We start from the raw sequence: 19,573 nt of genomic DNA, 5'->3' as shown, positions 1-19,573 counted from the left end.
CAGGCTGGGCGGGATGTCACTGAGGAGTGGGACGTGACACGCTTGGGGCAGAGGGAATTTTAAATGGGCAAATGTGGGGAATGCCCTGCCCTGTCCCATGACTGACTCAGCTCATTTCCAAGTGCAGGAAGGGGCTCTCCAGCCATCCCAGTTGCTGCAGCTGTGCAACCCAGGGCTAAGAGTATTTCTGCACAAAAGTACTGTACTTGGCTGTCTCTGAGGTGAAGGAGCAGCTTAACACCTCTAACCAAGGCAGCAAGGGGCAGCCCTCCCAGCACTGGTCAGTCCTGCCGTGGGCCGGTCAGTCTGTGAGGCTTCGAGCATGTACACGGTCACTCAAATATCACCTCTTTGGCAAAACCCCGCAGACCTTTCCTCATTCCAGCCTCCTAAAAGGAAGCAAGCCAGCAGCATGCCCAGGCCCCCATGTGCTCTGCAGGAGGAGCTGACACTGGAAGCGCCAGCACAGATCCTGAACATAATTACAGGCTGATATTTGCGCTGACTGCAGGTGGCCATTGAAGTTACTGACACGTGTGGAAACATATTTTATACTCTGTTTATACTTTCATTTTCCCCATGATTTAAACCTGGCACCAAAATAACTTGTCCAGTCATTACAGGGAGAACGAATAAAAGCTTGTCATTGAAAATGTGTCGAATAGTACTTTCCAAAGCTCATTTCCCATTTCTCTCTTCCCATTTCTCATTTCTCTTTTCTTCAAGACTGTATCCATATCTGCCAGTGTCTGGTCTCCTGGCTTCCACACTCACAAGGTCAGCGTCCTTCTGGGAACAGAAAGGAAGAAAGCAAGTTGTCAAACAGCAGAGCCCAGATCTAGAAAAGAACTGTGTCCTTTTTTTTGGGAGTGACTGGATGATGTTGATTGTGGATCCCCAGTTATGGACGATTGGAAAAGCCTTTGTATGAACCATCAAAGGAATCCAAGGAGGTGTGTTGAGTTCGGCGGGAGAAAAGCAGCACTCAGTATGAATGATCAGCAAGTCTCATTTATTGGTAACTCTAAAACCACTTATATAGCATCAATAATTAGGCTCATACATAGTGCAAAAGCAAGCTCATTATTGGATATTTCATTTAAGGTCAACTCCACCTAATTCCACATTCCTGTGATCGCTCATCTATGCTGAATTCACATTCTTCTGATCACAGCATCCTGTTCTCAGTTAACAGTTATCACTAAGGTCTTCCTAACTTTGCAACATATCACACTGACTGTACTCTATTATCTAATTCTTTCCCAGCTAACTGCTGCATGGGAACGTGACCTTTGCTAGCTAGCCATTCCTCTATAGAGGTGTTACACTGGGCTCCCAAATACCCAACAGCCTTTTCATATCTTGAATTTGATGACACCCGCCCTGGGGTTACCAGAATTCACTGAACCCTTTGCACTGTTCATACATGAGTGCCATCACCTTGCACAGTAGCTCCATATTTGGAGCTCAAAGACTGGTGTCATGGTTTTAAACCAATAACTAAGAAAATTACTTACTTCTTGCTGTGAGATATGGATTAGAACAAGAGCAAAACAGGCATACAACTTAAAAGGGAAAAAAAAGAAAGTTTATTGACAAACCACAATAATAAGAACACCAGAATAAACTTCCAGAAAAACCTTTCCATCCCCTATCTACCCACTACTCCCTTGTTCACATGACAACAGAGACAAAAACTCTGGAACTTTGATGGTTAAAACAGTCCCAATTCTTGCTAGTCTTTTCTTTTCATGTTGATCTCTCTCTCTCTCTCTGGATAAAAAGATTAATCCGCAAGTCTCATCTGGGTAATGAAAGAGTTAAAATCTTGCCCAGGCTTTTGTAGATGGTTCGGAGATCTCTGCCGAACAGGAGCTGGAGCCGTCTGTGATGGAAAGTTCCTCATGGCTGCTCTGGAGCGTGTAGTCGCTGCTCCAACCCGCTGCAAGTCCAGGGCCTCTCTCTTTCTTCACTGGGCAGTTTTTAGTGAATTAGTTACAGCAAAACCTGCAGCCGAGCCAGAAATCGGCTCGGCCCGGCCCGGGCCCGAGGAAAACCTTCCCCAGCCCCCCCATCTCCCGGCCTGGAGACGGGGCAGGCCCGGCCCCATCCCCGCCCGGCCGCATGGCCTGGGCAGGGACGGGAGGCCTGGAGCTCCGGACCCTCCACAGCCAGGAAACAAAGAGAACCCAGAGAGCTCAGCTTTTACATTTTAAGGTAGGGTTCACAAGTTGATCCCACTTTTCAATGGCCTAAACTGCTGTCAATTCCCAGCAATGACCGATAATTGGTCAGGAGAAAAGACTCCAAGCACTTCCCAGCAACTCCAACTCCCTTAAAGGTGAAGTAACTCCATGACAGAAGGATACTGAAACTTCAAAAGAAACGTGCTTCTCTTGTGTGTGGCAGCATGGCTCTTGCCCAGTTTTCTACTGGGGTGCTGGTAGAATTTAATGTCACTTACAAACACCTCAAGGTAAATGATGGATGTTGCATTTCAGTGTTTGGGCCAAAAGTTGGTTTAAAAATTAGCAACAGAAAAGGTTGTAATTTTTAGGAAAGAAAAATTCTTGAAACTGTGGTATATGGTTTTAAATCAAGATTTTTTTTTTTCTAAAAAGTACTTCTTCCCCATTTAAAATTAATTTGTAAAGAACATGTGTCAATGTACAGGGCTGATCACTTTAGGCATCATTGTTCCATATCTTTCCTTTTTCCTACAAGGTACTGTAATTTTTGAATCACAATAATTTTTACCACTTTGAAAATGCAACTTGTGTTTATCCTGCTAGTGAATACTTACCTGTTCCATGTTAAAGAACAGGCAGTTCTGAAAGTGAAATATGCTTTATGTAAATGTATCTTTTTTCACTAGTCTCCTGGTATTACATGCAGCAGGGCCAACATTAATACAGTCTATACGGACTTATTTTTGAGAAGCTCTTAGAAATTATTATTTTCAGTATATCTGCAATAAATTAGTGTGTGTTTCAGCTGAAACTCCTCTGTGTGCTCTAGTACCAGCAAGATCTCCTTGCAGTGTAGGAAGACACAATTTTTGCTTTCTGATTTACCCCCAGCTATGTCATTGTACTGGAGGGTTAGGTGTCTGGATAGGTATCCTTCCTTTGGTTCCTTCTGACCTATAGCGTTTTCCCCATTAACTAGTTGCAGGGAAACCTGACTGCTCATACTTACTGGGTGTTTGAGAAGACAAAGAGTTTGGCTGGGCGCAGGGGGGAAGGGGCCCAGGTAAAAAGGGAGGGGCAGGGGCAGCTGGGGGCTGGTTGGTTTCTTCAGCTGCAGAGCAGGACACACTGGAGGGGCTGTTGTTGCTTGGGGAATTTGCCATAACCCAGATGGAGATGCTGATTCTTCTTCTTTTCCTGTGGGCCTAGCAGCCCCTGTCCTGCCGGGATGTGCAGCAGTGCCAGCCATCGACTCGGAGCTGCTGATACACCTCAGCCACCGGCCTGGCATCTCTGCTCATTCCTGCTCTTGCAGCTGGGTGTTCCCCAGAGCCCTGCTGGGGTACTGGCATCAACTGCCTGCAAGGGCTTTGTGAAGCAAAGTCTCTCTTCCATCCTTTCCCTTCTCAGCTGAGAGGGCTGTCACGAGGTCCCTGGTTCTGTTCGGTTGGTAATGCTGTAGTCAGCGTTGTTTGTTTGCCTTGTTGTACATACCGGTCAAGAGCTGTTCTTCCTATCGCCAGGTCTTTACCTGAGAGCCCCTTAATTTCAAAATTCAGAATTCTAATAATTCGGAGGGAGGGAGGGAGGTCTACATTTTTCATTCCAAGGGAGACTCCAGCCCTCCCTCACAGACACCCGTCTTAAAATTACAAATGGCTACACCTGCGCTGCCAATACATTACACCATAGAAGTCTCAGTTAAGGGTCAAAAAAGGCATTTATTAGATTATTAGAACAATGTTATGTACAAATATACAAATATGTAAGAATATACAAGTACCAACTTAAATTATGTTAAGAAAACATAATTTATTTCCAGCCTCTACAACAACTCACTATACATAAAAATCAATTAGTAGTTTAACAATTTTTTATGTATTACTATAAACCTACTTTCCCTCTCTAAATGACAGTATACAAATAGTGATCATCACAGCTGACAGAACTATACAACTCTACCACTCCATACATGTGTAAATGGAACTAAATACACAGCTATACACAAATACATATAAACGCATATAACTGTAACAGTATACAGATGTACATATAGATTTAGTATTACATACAATATATATAAACAGATATATAAAACATATCAAGATAACATAACAGATATATAAAAAATATCAAGTTAAATATCCACACAACTGCATCAATAGAAATGTACAGCTATACATCTGAATACATATATAAATAGAATTCCATAGAAATGTTAATATTCAAATATAAATGTCAATATACAAATATAAAAATACACATATCTACCTATGCAAATACCAATATACCTATTTAAAGAGCCAAATAACTATAATTGTATCAATTGAAATATACACAACTGTATCTCCTATGTATAAGGGGATAGAATTTAACACAACTCTAACAACATATGTGTATACTTCTATACACATATGAAATTACAAACAGGTATGTGTATATATCCATACATATGTACAAAGAATACATCCATAACTAGAGCAACATATATATAAAAATATTCCTATACAAACAGGAATATACATATATACATATATAAATATCCACATAATTATCCCTCTTTATGTATAAGTCCATTCTTCTTTAAACAGAGGGAACTCAGCCTCCCCCCATCTACAAAGCCTCTCCCTCGGTCTCTTCCTCCCGTGCAGACCAGCTCTCCTGGACAGGGACAGCAGATGGGACATCTGGGAGGCAAAGGGAATACTGAGTCAGTATTAAGACCTTTCCCTTGGCAGCACCTGCCCTTCCAGCAGGGAAGGGAAAACCTCAGAGCCTCCCCAGCAGGGCTGAAAGAACAAGCAGGCCGAGCGGGCCAGCGTGTGGCGAGCGCAGGCGCGGCGGGACTGTCCTGCATCCCCCGGCAGGCCGGCACAGCTCCCGGGCCCTGCCGGCACAGCTGCCTTGCCCAAGGACAGCCCCTGTGCCGGCCGGGGCAGCAGCGCTGAGCAGCCCCAGCACGGGCAGGGGCCGCTCCTGCCCAGCCGGGCAGCGCCCACGGCCAAAGCCCACGCCACCCTCAGCCCTGCCCGGCCTCACTGGCCCTGTGGCCTCACCCAGGCTCTTGGGGTGGCAGCAGCAGTTCCCTGTTCACTGCTCTCACTCCTGGCCTTCAGCTTCTCCCTGCTGGCTCCTGGCAGTGTCTGGCTGGCCTCAAGGTCTTCACGACAGCTGTGGCAAAAGCAGAGGCTCTGGAATTGGTTCCGAGGCCCGGCAGAGCTGCAGTCCCTGACCCCTCTGTGCTCCCTGCTGGCTCCTCCATCCCCTCAGCCCCGCTGTCCTCTTGGCAAACTCCCAGTCCCCCCTTCAGTTTCTTCAGCCCCTCACAGTTCTCTCACCCCCCTCAGTCCCTTCTGACCTGTTCTGTCTGCTCAGAGTCAGCACCCCCTCAGCCCGTGCCACTTCCCTGTCACCTCAGTGCCACCATTGCCCTCTGCTCCCCCACAGCCCTCAGTGCCCCCAGCAGCTCAAGGTCACCGTCCCTTCAGCGTCACCGCCTCCTCAGCCCCCTCAGTCTCACCGTCCCTCAGCAGCTCCTCAGGGGACAGTGCCTGGGGCCACCGGCAGCTCCCACCGCTCCAGGGACAGCCGGGGCTGGAACTGCTGCTCCACCTGGCCCGGCCCCAGCTCGGACCCAGCACAGGAACAGGGGACAGAGCGGGCACAGGGGGAAAAACAAGAGGTGAAAAAGGCAGCCGAGGGCAGAAAGAGGTTAAAATGCAGCCTAAGGCTACACAAACATAAACCTAGCCCTCTGAACATCTATATTTCTCTTCAAATATAGCTATATGCATTTAAAAATAGAACTTTCTATATATGTATATTAATTTTACTCTAGACATATATAAATTTAAATCAGAAAATCTATAAATGTAATTCCATATAAAAAATATAACTATATATATCTACACTTAACTATACAGACCTCTAAATAGAGATCTTATATATAGTTATAATCTATATTCTATATAAATATATAAATAATTCTATCTATAGAAATAGAACATTAGAATCTATAAACATAACTATAAGAATTACTTAATAGAACTACAGAAATCTATACATGTAGAACAGAGGGATTCTACCTGCCTGATGGTCACAGGCCCTCCCTCTGTCTCTTCCTGCTGTGCAGGACAGCCCTCCGGGAGACATCCCTCAGATGGCATCTGGGAAGCAAAGGGAACACTGAGTCAATACTGGCTCCTGTGGCTGGGGCCCTGTTTGCCTTGGGCAGCAATTGTCCTGTCAGGGACTGGAGAAGATGGTCTGAAAGGCAGACTCTCCCTTGGGAATTTGAAGCCTGCTCTTTAAAGAACAGGGATCCTTCCAAGTTTCCAAAACTGTGTGAAGCGTTCAAGTATCTCAATAAAGTCTCGGCACCCACAGTGCAAATGGCACCCACGAGAGCCTGAAACAGAAGACGGTCCCCTCTCCCACAAAGAAGCCCTGACTTGTTTTTTTCCTCCGTGCTGACAGAAAGACCTCAGGTCACGCTGCAGTGGCTGAGGCTGAAGGGTGCTGTGAGCTGAATCATGAACCAGCTCCGTGATGTCAGATCTACAAACTGCCCTCTACAGTGAGCAGTACCTGCTCCAACTTGACCATCAGCTCTGACAGGACAAGCTGGTAGGGAAAGAGCTCCCTACAAGGCCTGCAGGCTGCACCGACTTGGCCAAGGATTGGATCCAAAGGGCTTCCTCTCTCCTCTTAGTCTCACTAATCTGGGGTCACTCAGGCTTTTCCTTGTGTTACCACATTTGTCATTTTTCAATTAATTGGCCTCTGATGTTCTGCTCTCTTTGTTTCTCTTGTGTCTCAGGACAGATTCCAGCAAACTGGTACTACAGTCAGCAATTTCGACTTCTGCCCTCATTTTGCACTCTTTTTTTCCCCCCTGTTCCTTCAAGAAGTGCTCAGCCCAGCTTCCCCTGTCACCCTGCAGAAAATTGATCCATGGGCTTCAGCACAAAACTGGGACACCCAGCTTGGTGACGCAGCTCCCACAAGGTCAGGTTTATTCTTGGCTCTCTTGTCACAGCACAGGACTCAGTGTCAGAGCCTCTGGAAAAGTGTGGAGGGCAGGGCTCGGGGAACTTGTGCCAGTGCAGGACTTGAACTAAAGGCACCAGGAAGCACGGACCCTGCCGACAAGAACTCAGCTCTTCTGATCTCCCTTCCTGTCAGGGACAGGCTCAAAGCAGCCATGGGCCAATGGGGCTCAAACCAATGTGGGCTCTCTCCTTACCAGGCTCCTCAGGCTCTGGGCAACTGTCATCGCAGTTCTTGGTGCCAGATGAATCTTCCTCTGCTGCAGCCTCGTTCATGGGTTCCCTTCCTGAGGACTCAGAGGCAACATGAATATTCCCCTTGAAAGAAAAGCAGAAAGAAAGAAACCCAAAGATCACTCAATATTTTCTTGGACTCACATCAGGGCTACAATAACCCTTCTCCACTCCCAAAGGACGTGGAGCAGAGGCTGGGGAGGAACGCTCAGCACACAGTTCACATGATAAATCTTTTCAGTTCAGGATTCCGTGGCCAAGGCTAAACGGAAGCTTTTACAAAATGACCTCTGAGGCAAATTGTGAACACAGAAAACCAGAAGACACCAAATGAGGGGATGTGCCCTCATGCTCTGACCCTGGCTTACCCCACGAGCTGTAAGAAATTAGCCAGCAGAAAGCCAGGGGCTCTCCTTGTTGCCAACACAGCTGTCAGTAAGGGCAGAGCTCACTCCCAGCACTGCCCAGGGCTGTGTGCTGCAAAGTCACACACAAAGCACACATTTCTAGCTGGGAGTCTCACCACCCCACCCAAGCGCTCAGACAATCCATCACAAGCTGGTGCTTTTTGGAGCCACTGAACAGCGTTAAAAAGCTCTCGGTCCAGCCCCTTTTATTCCCATCCAGTGGGGTTACCTGAGCAGAGGGAGACTTCTCAGACAGGGATCTCCTGATCTCCCGAATCATTTTCTCCACAGCAAGGCCAAGATCCAGCGGTGGAGATTCCTCTTCCTTAAGTGCGCTCTCTGCTGAGGCCGTTGATGCTGCTGCACAGGCGGCACTGCCAGGTGGAGCACTGGAGGCTGAATTGCCTGGAGTGGCTGCAAGAATCCAAACACCTTGTGGTCAGGCTCCAGAATGTGGCTTTGGGATGCAGAGCTCTGCTGCTGCCTTGGATGCAACACATTCAAAGGAAAACTAGGCAGAGAATCTTTTCGCCTTCTAGAACCCCCTTGCTAGCAGGCTTAACAATTTCTGTCTCAGAATGACACAGCATTGTGGGAAAATACTTCCAACCGCCAATTTTCAGGACCTTTTGGAAAAGCAAGGATACAATTCTTTTCCTACCTGGTGGGTTGTAGGCTGGGGGCTGCTGCTCCCTGTGGAGCTGCTGGAAGCTGCAGGGCTGGATCCTGACCACCTCCCGGTCGGCCGGAGGCAGCTGCTCCCCATAGAGCTCCTGGAAGTGGCTGGGGGGCCCCTCCCGGCCGAGAAACAGCGGCCGCTCCCCGTGGAGCCCGAGCAAGTCGCAGGGCGGGATTCGGAGCAGCTCCCGCTCGGCGGGCAGCGGCCGCTCCCCGTAGAGCTCCTGGAAACGGCTCGGCCCCTCGCAGCGGGCCGGCCCCGGCCGGTCCCTGTGCAGCAGGTGGAAGCCGCAGGGCGGGCGCCGGGTGAGCAGCGGCCGCTCCTTGGGGGGCTGCTGGAAGCGGCCGGGCCGGGGCCTGCGCAGCTCCCGCCAGTCCGGCAGCGTCCGCTCCCTGTGCAGCAGGAGGAAGCCACTGGGCAGGGGCCTGGGCGGCAGCGGCGGCCGCTCCTTGGGGAGCGCCTTGAAGCGGCTGCGTCTCTCCCGCCCGTCCGGCAGCGGCCGCGCCCTCGGCAGCTGCCGGGAGCACCTGCTCCTGTCCCCGCCCGCCGCCGGCCGCTGCCTGCTGGCCGCGCTCCGGCGCTCGATGCGGAGCAGGAGCTCGGGGCGGTCGCGGCGAAACCAGGGGTTTGTGTAGTGGAGCCACGCCCCGGCATCACCCGGCGCAGCCGCGCCGGCCCGGCCCGGCACCTTGCGGAAGCCGTAGCGGTAGAGCTGGCGCACGAAGCTGAGGAACCGCGTGGCTCTGAAGGTGTGCGGGGCTGGCCCCTGGTCGCCGCCCGGGCTGAGAAGCTCCCGCTCGAAGAGGGAGCGGTCAATGAGCAGCCCCTGGGCCTGGCTGTCCCAGCGCACGGAGAGGACGCGGGGGCTGTTCACCAGGCGCCACAGCTTGGCGGGGAAGGTTCTGGCACTGAGCCCGGCGGGGAGCGGCAGCTCCGCCATGGCGCCGATCGACGACTGTTTGCCACAACGGCCGCGGCGCAACGGCCTCAGCCGCACTGGCAGCGCGCGGCCTGAAGGGGAGCGCTGCGCTCGGCCCCGCGCGCGCCAGGCCCGGCCCCGGCACGGGCCGGACTCGGCGGGGACGAGCGCGGCAGAGCCGGGGCTGCGGGCACAGCGCGGCGGCTCCGGGGGCTGGCCGGACACGGCCCGGCAGGGGAAGGCCCTGGAGAGGGCTCTGGGAGCACTGGCAAGCTCTAGCCCCACAGTGTATCGCGTGCCTGCGTCACTGTTGGTGACAGAGGGAAAGGATGTCTTCCTTGCCTTCTGTCTTCGTTGAGGAACGCATGAAAAGGGGATGTTAGAAAACATTCTTTGGCAGCAGACTGGCTGGTTTTTTTCTGGCCATCTCTGCCTGTCTTTGGCAGAAGCAGCACATTTCTAGTTATTTGGAGTCAGCAGCAGCAGGAAGGGGCAGCAATTCTGTCAGCATTGACATCAAAGCTAAAGTGCTGCACCCTGGATGGGTGTTGCTTTATGCAAGGGATTCGTGGCGTGCAGTTGTTGCAATCTCACGCTGGTGTTTTCACCAATTAGGGTTGCATGTTCTTTCCTCAGGAATTACCTCTTCTTTCCTCTGATCTTAGGAGAGTTCAAATCCAAATGCCTCCTGCAGCCAACTCTTGTCAATGTAGACTGCCAAAGGAGATCTTGCAATGGAGAGACACCTCCTAGATCTCCTGTGGAGAGATGCAGGAGGAAGTTTTTTCCCTTTGTTTTGAAGTCTTGTTGGGGAGCTGCTTGTGCTTTGGGGAACACACACCACTAACGTGTATCCTAGCCTTGCAGGTTCATTCCTGTGCTTCCTGACACACCACAGAGACTTGGAGGCAGTTGTGCTGGGGCAGAAATTTCTGTCTGGGAACTTTCTGAAATGCTTCCATTATTCTTTTTTTTTTCCCCTTCCTGCCCCCCCGCCCCCCCCCCCCTTCTTTTTTTCCTGCAGAAATATTGCCATAATCTTTTGCTTCTACAGCATGTTTTTCTTGTCTTTGGGAACTTCCCTCTGCTGCCCTCCCAATCAAGCCAGTTCCCTGTGTTCCTTCCCAAACTGAGGAGTAGCCCATGGCCTCTGCTCTCCAGCTACAACAGAAAGAAGTACAGAGCCTGCTGTTCTGGGAGAGGAGCTTCTCCTTCCTGCCTGCTTTCCCTTTGGGACAGGTTGGTGGGTGTTTATTTGATAAAAGGAGATTTAAACACTGAAGGAGCTGCGTTTCAAACTGCTCCATGCTTGAGCTCTTCTGTGGGTATTCTTGGGCAAAAGGCCTCTCTGTATGAGCTCCCAGTGGGCAGGTTAAGGAAGGAGGTTGATATTTCAGGGTTGTGACTGCTGAAAGCAGTTAGTTTCTAGAGGTGTCCAAAGCTGGGAGTATCTACTTTTCTTACATGCCTGCAAAAAAGAAGTGGCAAAGTGGTAATTCAGTTTGCAGAGCTAGCGATTATGTGTGTTTTCCAAGAAATGGACTGGCAGAGAGGCAGGTCTTATGCTGTGAAAAACAAGGTTCATTTTCTTGGTAAAATCTAATAAAGGACAATAGGAAACAAAGATAATAAAGCAAAGATTAACAGCCAGGTGCTTGGTGTTCTGCCAAGAGCACACTTGCTATTTTGGGGACACCCTTTATATATCTTTTTTATTGTATCAGCCTGTTGCATTTTTATAAACAATTACATGTATTTAAACTTTTCCTCTAACTACTTTACATGTGCCAAGAACTGTTTAGCATGACTCCTCCTCAGGACCACCTTTTTAGAGCACATGCATTCCCTGGCTGTGATTTTAGTCTGTTCTTATTATCACCTCCAGTTTGGGTTTTGGTCCATACTTTCTTCAGACTGTAGGTGCTGATAGTTGCAATATCAGTAGCAGGGGCCTTCATCATACATTCATTGGATGTTATCCCAGCCAAGCAGGCAATTCAACTACCACAAGCATAACCATATCAGCTATTTCACTACTGCACCTAAGTTTAGTTAATAGCAGAAAAAATCTGTAGCAAAATTACTTGAACATTATACGGATAATATCCATTTCAATATTTTGCAAAAAGCCAGTATTATAATAGGTATTCATAACAGTGCAAAACTGACTGTCTCTGTTTTGGTGGTGAGGAGGGTCAGAGACACAGACACACTAGCTGAAGGAATAGTGTGATTACTATCATGCAGAAGTGCAAAAGAGAATCAGAAAAGGATAAGCTCAGCAATGTACTTCATTATTATTACAGAAGCTTGCTTCTAGTTATTAAGAAAGATACATCATCAGATACCCTAATACTTTATCCTTCATCCAGATCCACACATCAGCTGGATGAAGCTGGCCCAGCCAAGCCCTGCAGAGCTACAGCTGAGAACTGTGAAATTGTGTGGCGCCCCCACCTTTGCTGGCCACAAGGCTTCTGACTGAACTGTGAGAGTAGCCTGGCTTTGACAGTGCTGAACGAGCAATCTGACAGAGCTTCTGACGTGGGACATCTGATTCATTCTCCTCTTGGTTTTATCCCTGAGCCTGGCCAGGACTCAAGGAGGAACCAAGGCCAGGTGTGGCCTTGTCCAGTTTCTTAATTCTGAAAGGTGAAGATGTGTTTCACCAATGAATGGATGCATATATCATGTTGATAGTACTACTTGGTTAAGGTGCCAATACATAGAATATTTGGTTGGAAGAGTCATCTAGAGAGCAGCTGTGGCTCAGGGCCTGTTGTTCAGGCCTTAGTTCTTCAGTATTTTGTGGTGCAAATCAATGCTGTGTGGAGCTGGAAACAAACAAGTCCCTCTTTAGCACATATCAGACAGCGAACAGGATTAGCTCTGCAAGGCTGGGCTAGGGCCAAGAGCACAAGTCCAGCACCCTGCATTTTCCCACAGGAAGCTGTCCAGACCAAGAAGGCCACTCCTGCCCAGGTGCTGAAGTGCCCAAAGCTGCCTCCCCGCTTGCAGCTCTGCAGAGCCCATGGAGCTTGGGGTCCTGGGCAGCCAGGGCAGCCCAGCTGCCTTGGAGCACAAGGAGTGTCCCAGAGAAGCTGCCGCCCTTTGCTTTGTAAATGTTTCTCAGAGTCTTGCCATTAATCCACAGTATCTCACATGTGTTCCTTTACTCTCGCAAATATAAGACAACTTTTTGAGAAAAGTGACTGACGTAGCTTCTGCTACGTGGTGCTTTTGTCTGTATGTCAGGGCAGGTGATTTGAACCAAGGACGGAGTCCACAATTGACACCTCCATTTTGCCAAGTCGAGAAAACCATTCAGAATTGGGCTACTGATGCTGAGCAGGTTTCCTAGTTTTTAGAAAGTTACAACCTTAAAAAGCCAACAGATTTTCCTCCATGAGTGTCGTTCCGACTGGGAATGGCTATAAAGAACGACACAAACTCTCAAGGGAGTTTCAACACGAGAATTCTCTGGTTTATTACTTCAGGCCTGCTTTTTATAGACTGGTACGTGGAAGGTACAGAAAGGAAACTCTTATTGGTTAGCAAAGTGCTACATCACCATCACTGGTCAGGGGCACACTACCCCCCTGACCCTCTCCTGCAAGGGAAAACAAGAGGACAGATAAACAGCAGCTGGCAGTTGTTTTCTGTCTCTGAGGATTGTTTTGAAATTCTCCTTTGAATTTCCCAGGCTAGCTTCTCAGGCAGGACTGAGAGGCCATGGGCCTGCAGTTTCTGCAGCTCCCTGCAGCCTGTTCCAAAGCTAGCATCCATACATGAGGATACCAGCAGTAGCATGATGCCAATTCTCTGCACCTTCTTTCTCTATCTTTGGTGCTTTTAAGAATTCCTCGTGATAATGTAAGTGATTTGAGAGCTGTGTTGTGCCTCACCGTATCAGTGTCCATGACAAGCTGGACACCCAACCTGTGGGTCTGTTGAGTTAAATCCATCCCAATTCTGTGCAAACAGCAACCCTGAGATGGCGAAAAGAGCAAGGACAGTGTGTGGGTGTGTGTGCACACACCCGCAGGCTGACTGCTGTGTGAGCAGAAGGTTTTGGACAGTGGTACATCTTCAACTCTCCCAGGTTGAGGGAATATATCAAATCTATATGAAATGAAAATATTTATCAAAATATATAAAAATGCATCAAACAATACATATTTATTTATATGTAATTTATCATCTCTAATACAACACTTTACATAGTTTAATATACATACTATAATAAATAGCTTATATAAAATATATACTTGATCCTTTCCTAAGCCGTTGCCTGTAGGTGATATAGACCATGTCCTAGTGTTAGTACATTTGTGCCTTCTGGTACTACTTATTACAGCATCAACTCCTGTGGGAGTTCCTTTGGGGAACTTCACACAAAGGGCTTCAATCATTTCAGCACTTGTGAGAACTTGTTGCTTCCCAGTTCTCCAGCATCCTTCTGGATTTTGGACCATTTCAGCACCTGTATCCATAGCCCTTCCTTTACGCCCAGCCTGCAGCAGTTACAGTCAATGTTGCCTCCCCCCCGCTCCAGCTTATTTGCAGAAGTGCTGCCAAAGGCAGTAGAGCTGGCTCAGGATTCCTGTTGGGATGATGTTCAGAGGGACACTTGGAGTGCTTCCTAAAGAGCTGCTTGTGGGATGAGGATGGATTTTCCCTTCCTGGGTGGCTCCTACTTGGAGTTCTACAATTAGTGAAGTCCCAGAGTGTATTGGTTTTGCAAGGCCTGGTTTTAGGTAGCAGGGCTAGATCATCATTCTCACAATGATGGCTCCTGTGAGAAGCTGCTGGAAGCTTCCACTGTGTCCAAAAGAGCCAATGGCTGATGACTGTTGTGCTGCAGTTTTGTTCATTATATTTGATTCAATTACCCTCTGTATTGTTAAGTTGTACCCCCTCCTATGTAAATAGTTTAGTCCCAGTTGTGCCCTCCTACCCAGTTGTGCCAATCCACCCTGATACCTGCCCCTTTTTCCCGAATGTTCCCTGTTCCCAAATGTTCTGTTCCCCTCCCATTAGGTTATCAATCCTCCCTTGTGCCAACCCCCTGCCTGGACTGCCCCCTTTGGAATTCCCCTATTCCTCCAAGCCCCATTGGCCCGTGTGACCTGCTCTCCTCCCCTTGCCTTCCCCATTGGTTTATACCTTTTGTAACCCCGCCTTGTGCTCCTCCCCTAAGTCGTCCCTATTTTTATTATTTGTTTATTATTTGTACACACCCCCTTGCTCCTCCCCCATATATAAGTTGCTGTACCCCTATCTCTTTTGTCTTTAGTCCCTGGAACCTTCAATGGAATAAGCACCTTTTGGAAACCACACAGAAGACCTCTCCCTCATCCTTGCTCCTGCCCTCAACACTTGACAGCCATAGAGCTTAAGCCCTACAGCTGTATCCCGAACTGCACTGCTTTCTGGGAACAGCCCACGCTTGGCCCAGTGCTGGGAGCTGCCTGGGGAAAATCTGTTACTGGCATGCTGCTGACCAAAACTGGGCCAATGAGAGAGATTGGTTATGCCTCTGTGACCACATATTTAAGAAGAAAATTGAAACAAAATCACAGGTTTTGCTTCCCGTCAGAGAAGAGGAGGAGGGGAAAACATGTAATGGAAGCAACATGGAGACACCAAGGTCAGTGGAAAAGGATGGGCAGGAGGTGCTCCAGGCACTGGAGCTGAGGTTCCCCTGCAGGCCATGGTGAAGACCATGGTGAAGCAGCTGTGCCTCTGCAGCCCATGGATCCATGGGGGATGCAGAGATCCACAGTCAGCCCATGGGGGAGGTGCCCATGCCAGAGCAGGTGGATGCCTGGAGGAGGCTGTGATATGGTGGAAGACCCAGTGGAGAGCAAGGGCCTTTGCTTCCAGGCTGGAGCAGCTTGTCCTTGGAGGACTGCACCCTGTGGAAAAAGTGGTCCATGCCACAGCAGTTCTGGAAGGACTATCTGCCTGTGGGAGGGACTCATGTTTGCAGCAGGTGCTGTAGGACTGCTGCCTGTGAGGGTGGACCCACGCCAGAGAAGTTCATGGGGAACTGTCTCACAGGGGAAGGACTCCTCTCCCAGAGCAGCGGAAGAAGATCTCAGTAATGAACTGATCAAAGCCCCCATACCCTGTCTCCCTGCACTGTGGGTGGGAAGGAGGGAGGGGGTGGGGGGAGAAGGTGTTTTAAAGGCTTATTTTACTGCTTATTATTCTTCTCTGATTCTGTTAGTAATAAATTCATTTGCAACTTAAGTTGAGCCGGTTTTGCCATTGAAGTGTTTCTCCTGGTCCTTATCTCACTTTGTTAATTTTTTTTCCCCTCTCCCTTCCTTTGCCCAGCTGTGGCAGGGGACGGTGAGTGAGTGACTCTGGTGGGTTCCTGGCATTGGGCCAGTGTCAAACCACAACACAGACTTTTCTCAGCAGGCCTGTGCAGTGAGTTCTGAGCCAATGTATGGCTCTGCTGCCATCCCAAATCTGCGCTTTCCTTGCCCTGCCCGAGTGGAAGTGGGGCATGTGCTGGGCATGGCTGGAGATTTTCATGGCCAAAATCTTCCAGCATCATTGTGTTTACCTCTGCCCATTGCTTTGGATAACACAAATCTACATTTCTTTCAATTTTTTGCATATTGTAACACTTGTACTACTAATGTATAAGTAGACAAAAATCAAGTTTAAAAATCATATTTATTTTGTATTGCTACACCTGTGCTGCCAACATATAAACATACAAATAACAATTAAATTTTAAGGAACTAATTTATTGTTACAATCATGCTATGTAAATATCAACTTAAATTAAAAAATTAATTTATTGCAATCCTCTACAGCCACTCACTATACACAAATAAGAACTGAGATTTAACAATTTATTACATAGTACTACACAGCTCACCTCAGAAATGAACCACCCCACGTGGGTGGGGGTTCTGGTGAAGAATATCCATGTAATGGGCCAGATACTAAAGGAAAGCATTTCCTCAGCTGCTGGGAAACCCTCCCCCTGCCTTGAAGAGGGAGAGTCTGATGGTGCAGCAGTGGAACCCACAGATGTTACAACCATGGTGTCCAGGTTCCAGCTGAACCACAAGGGCAGTCACAGCCAGCAGTCCTGCCCCTGCAGAATTGAGGAAGACTAAGATGAAATCAGATGAAATCAGAGGATAGGAAAGAAGGGCCATCACAACCTGCAGGGGAGCCAAAGGTTGAGATCATGACAGAGTCCTTGATGTATGAAAGTCTCTGTAATCTTCAAAAAGACATTTTACAACGGGGGCGTGAGGCATATACTGTTGCCGCTGAAGATGAATAGATCACATGGACGCAGGTCGAGGTGTGGGGAAAGGAAGAGAGAGATTATTTTTCCTCCCAGGATTTATAGGTTTCTGACCATGGCTAGGGATTGGATGGTCAGGATAACACTTTCCCACTGCACTGGCCATGAGAGATGTCCATCACAAGACGTGTAACAGAAGGAATGTACACATATCTATGTTTACAGTTACTGTCCTGGGAAAGTAGTTAGAAAACTATGTCAGCAAGCTCAGAAGCTGAGTTTTCAGGGTGACATCTCACCCTTCTTGGTTTAAACAAAAAGAAAAGGAAAAAGAAAAATGAACAAAGAAACTAGCAACATTATAAACAATCGAAAAGAAAAATAATAAGAAAATACAATACTCCATACAATCAGAAGGCTATAATTTCAGGGTGATATCTCACCCTTTCGTTATTACAAAAAAAACCAAAACAATAGAAGTGAAAAACTTCAACACCTGCTTGTGGATGGGCTCTCAATTTGGTCATGGAGGCAGAATCCATAGCCAAATTGAAAGGTGCCTGGGAAAACTTCTGAAATGCTATGACAGCAGCCTGTAATTCCATCAACTGGGCTGACCCAGGCTCATGACTCTCCAAAACCTGCCACTCAGATCCATCCTTCCAGGTAGCAATGGCCTTTCAAGGGATTGAACCATTCATCATTTCATTGGCCAATGATACCTGTGGAACGCAAATCTGGAGTGGCAATGAAAAGAAACAGCGACATCAATGGAAAGAGTAATGTAATAAACTTGACGAGCAGAAACTGCTCGCAGAACCTGTTGTAGTATGTTTATTCAGTTCTGTTAAAATTGTTAGTATTTCATTTGAAATAGAAATAGAGTTAGGTATGTTCCTGGTTCTCCCCCATTTACTGCTTTGGTTGGTTCCATTTGTCTGTTATGAAAACCCCTCCCAGTTTTCCGGAATGTTCCCTGTCAATCACCTTTACCCTGCCCCATCTCCCCATCCATCATCGTAAACTCCATCTCTCCTTCCAGCTCCTTCTACGTATATCATCACTTCCTTGACACGTTATTGGTTGTTATGTTATGTTCCCACCTTCTTTGTATCCCCATTGGTCCCTGACATTGTAACCCCCTCCCCTTACCCCTCCCTCCATGAGCTGCCATTGGACCCTGGACTGTGCCCGCCCCTGAGATAAAACCCAGTGCACAGAGGTGCTCAGGGCTCTCTTTGGTCCTGAATTCTCCCAGCCCAGACCCTTGTGCTCATCCCCTTTCCTGAATAAACCTGTTCCTGGGAAATACAGCCGAGTGAGTCTCCTCCTTCTTTTTGCCATCACCCACGACACCTGATTTGGCAGAGCCTGGCAGGATTCAGTGCTCTGAAGGTTCTGCAGTGGGATCGCCTTTCCCCTGCAGTTCCCCACTCCTGGCGACTGCCTGTGCCGGAGTCCACCACAGAACTATCCCAGAGCTCCGGTGCGGCCAAGAGCAATGTCAGAACCTCCTCCAGCATCTACTGTGCCTGTGGGGTCAGTGTCAGAGGTGACTTTAAATCAGAGTCCCCCTTTAATAGACCAAACAAGGGAGACAGTTGTGTCGTGGTCAGTCCCATATAGGGACACAACCATGTAAAAGTCCATTAATACCTGGACACCATTCATGCAGTGTCTGCACTGAATGCAAAAAAAAAATAATTGCGCCTCCAGATGCGGCCTGTTTGTCCCAGAAATTATTTTGACCCTCAAATAATTTCAAGGAGGTTGTTTCTGGAGTCACTTGCAGCCCCGTATCATTGGCAAATGCCGGCAAATTTTCACATGCCTTACGGCAAAATCTCCATTGGTATCTCTGTGTGGGCTCAGCATTAGTGATAGCTGGCACCAGAAAGGCAGATTTCGGTCTGTCATCGGGATGCAAAGGAATTGTAAAAAACAATCTTTCAGATCCACAGTGAGGACTGGCCAATCAGCAGGAAGCATGGCAGGTGAAGGCATGCTAGCCTGCAACATTCCCATGCTTTCCATCATAGCAGTAACTTTCTGGAGGTCTTGTAACAACCTGCATTTCCAAGACTTCTTCTTGATACAGAAAACAGGAATGTCCCAGGGACTGGTTGAAGCTCCAGATCTCCGTGATCCAACTGTTCCTTCATCAAGTCACGGAGGGTGACTAGTGTATCATGAGAAAGGACAAAAGAATCTGCTGAACAAAGAGTCTGTCTCAAGTTCTTCCTCGTGTTGAATGTGTCAGCATCGGGTCCAAGGGTCACTCCGGGGCCCATCAGCAAACCTGACAATCGTGATGTCCATGCCAGCGTCAAGAAGCCCGCGGAGCCTAATCTCTGACAGCATCTCACCAAGGATAGACAGGGTGCAGACCATTCAGGACAATCCCTGGCAGTTAGAACAGCAGTCCGTGAACCCAGGGAGGTCCAGGGAACCCGAAGGCACCATCTCCCCGCAGCTGGCTCTCAGCTCTGCGAACACAAGACTCAAAAGGCACAAGGTGAGCAAATCTGGGTCCCACAGGGATAGGAACAGGAGGGGTGAGTGTGGAACCCATGGCAGAAATGCACCCCAGGAAATCTGAATCAATGTCCCCTAGGTGAACAATGATGCCCTGAGCAGTGGTATTCAACCACGCCACCAGCAGAGGACTCATGCCCTCACCCACCGGACCAAAGCATTTGGAAGCACATGGAATGCCTGATATGCTCAGCTGCACAGTCATCTGGCAAGAGAACAAAGTCCACAGGCCAGCTGAAGAGGCTCCAGCAGCCTGGGACCCTTTGTCTGTGGAGGCCACCAG

The 19,573-nt window shown here is 48.5% G+C and overlaps 1 protein-coding gene and 1 long non-coding RNA gene across 2 annotated transcripts; one reads left to right on the top strand and one right to left on the bottom strand.

Annotated features, from left to right (window-relative positions):
• The first annotated feature begins 37 nt into the window (after positions 1-37).
• Positions 38-653, top strand: LOC111945941 (uncharacterized). Its single transcript, XR_002871883.2, has 2 exons — positions 38-280; positions 369-653. It is a non-coding gene; the product is annotated as an uncharacterized LOC111945941 (long non-coding RNA).
• A 5,610-nt stretch (positions 654-6,263) lies between these two features.
• LOC147648140 (uncharacterized) lies at positions 6,264-9,646 on the bottom strand. Its single transcript, XM_086868722.1, has 4 exons — positions 8,540-9,646; positions 8,108-8,292; positions 7,435-7,555; positions 6,264-6,355 (listed from the first exon to the last, which is right to left on the bottom strand). Exons 1-4 carry the CDS (start codon positions 9,495-9,497, stop codon positions 6,345-6,347), a joined length of 1,275 nt encoding a protein of 424 aa, XP_086724848.1. The 5' UTR covers positions 9,498-9,646; the 3' UTR covers positions 6,264-6,344.
• Positions 9,647-19,573: the final 9,927 nt, after the last annotated feature.

Source organism: Cyanistes caeruleus, chromosome Z, assembly GCF_971803275.1.
Source record: "Cyanistes caeruleus chromosome Z, bCyaCae1.hap1.1, whole genome shotgun sequence".
Lineage (NCBI taxonomy): Eukaryota > Metazoa > Chordata > Aves > Passeriformes > Paridae > Cyanistes > Cyanistes caeruleus.
The sequence above is the reverse complement of the archived record's forward strand: the minus strand, read 5'-3'. Positions and strand labels throughout refer to the sequence as shown.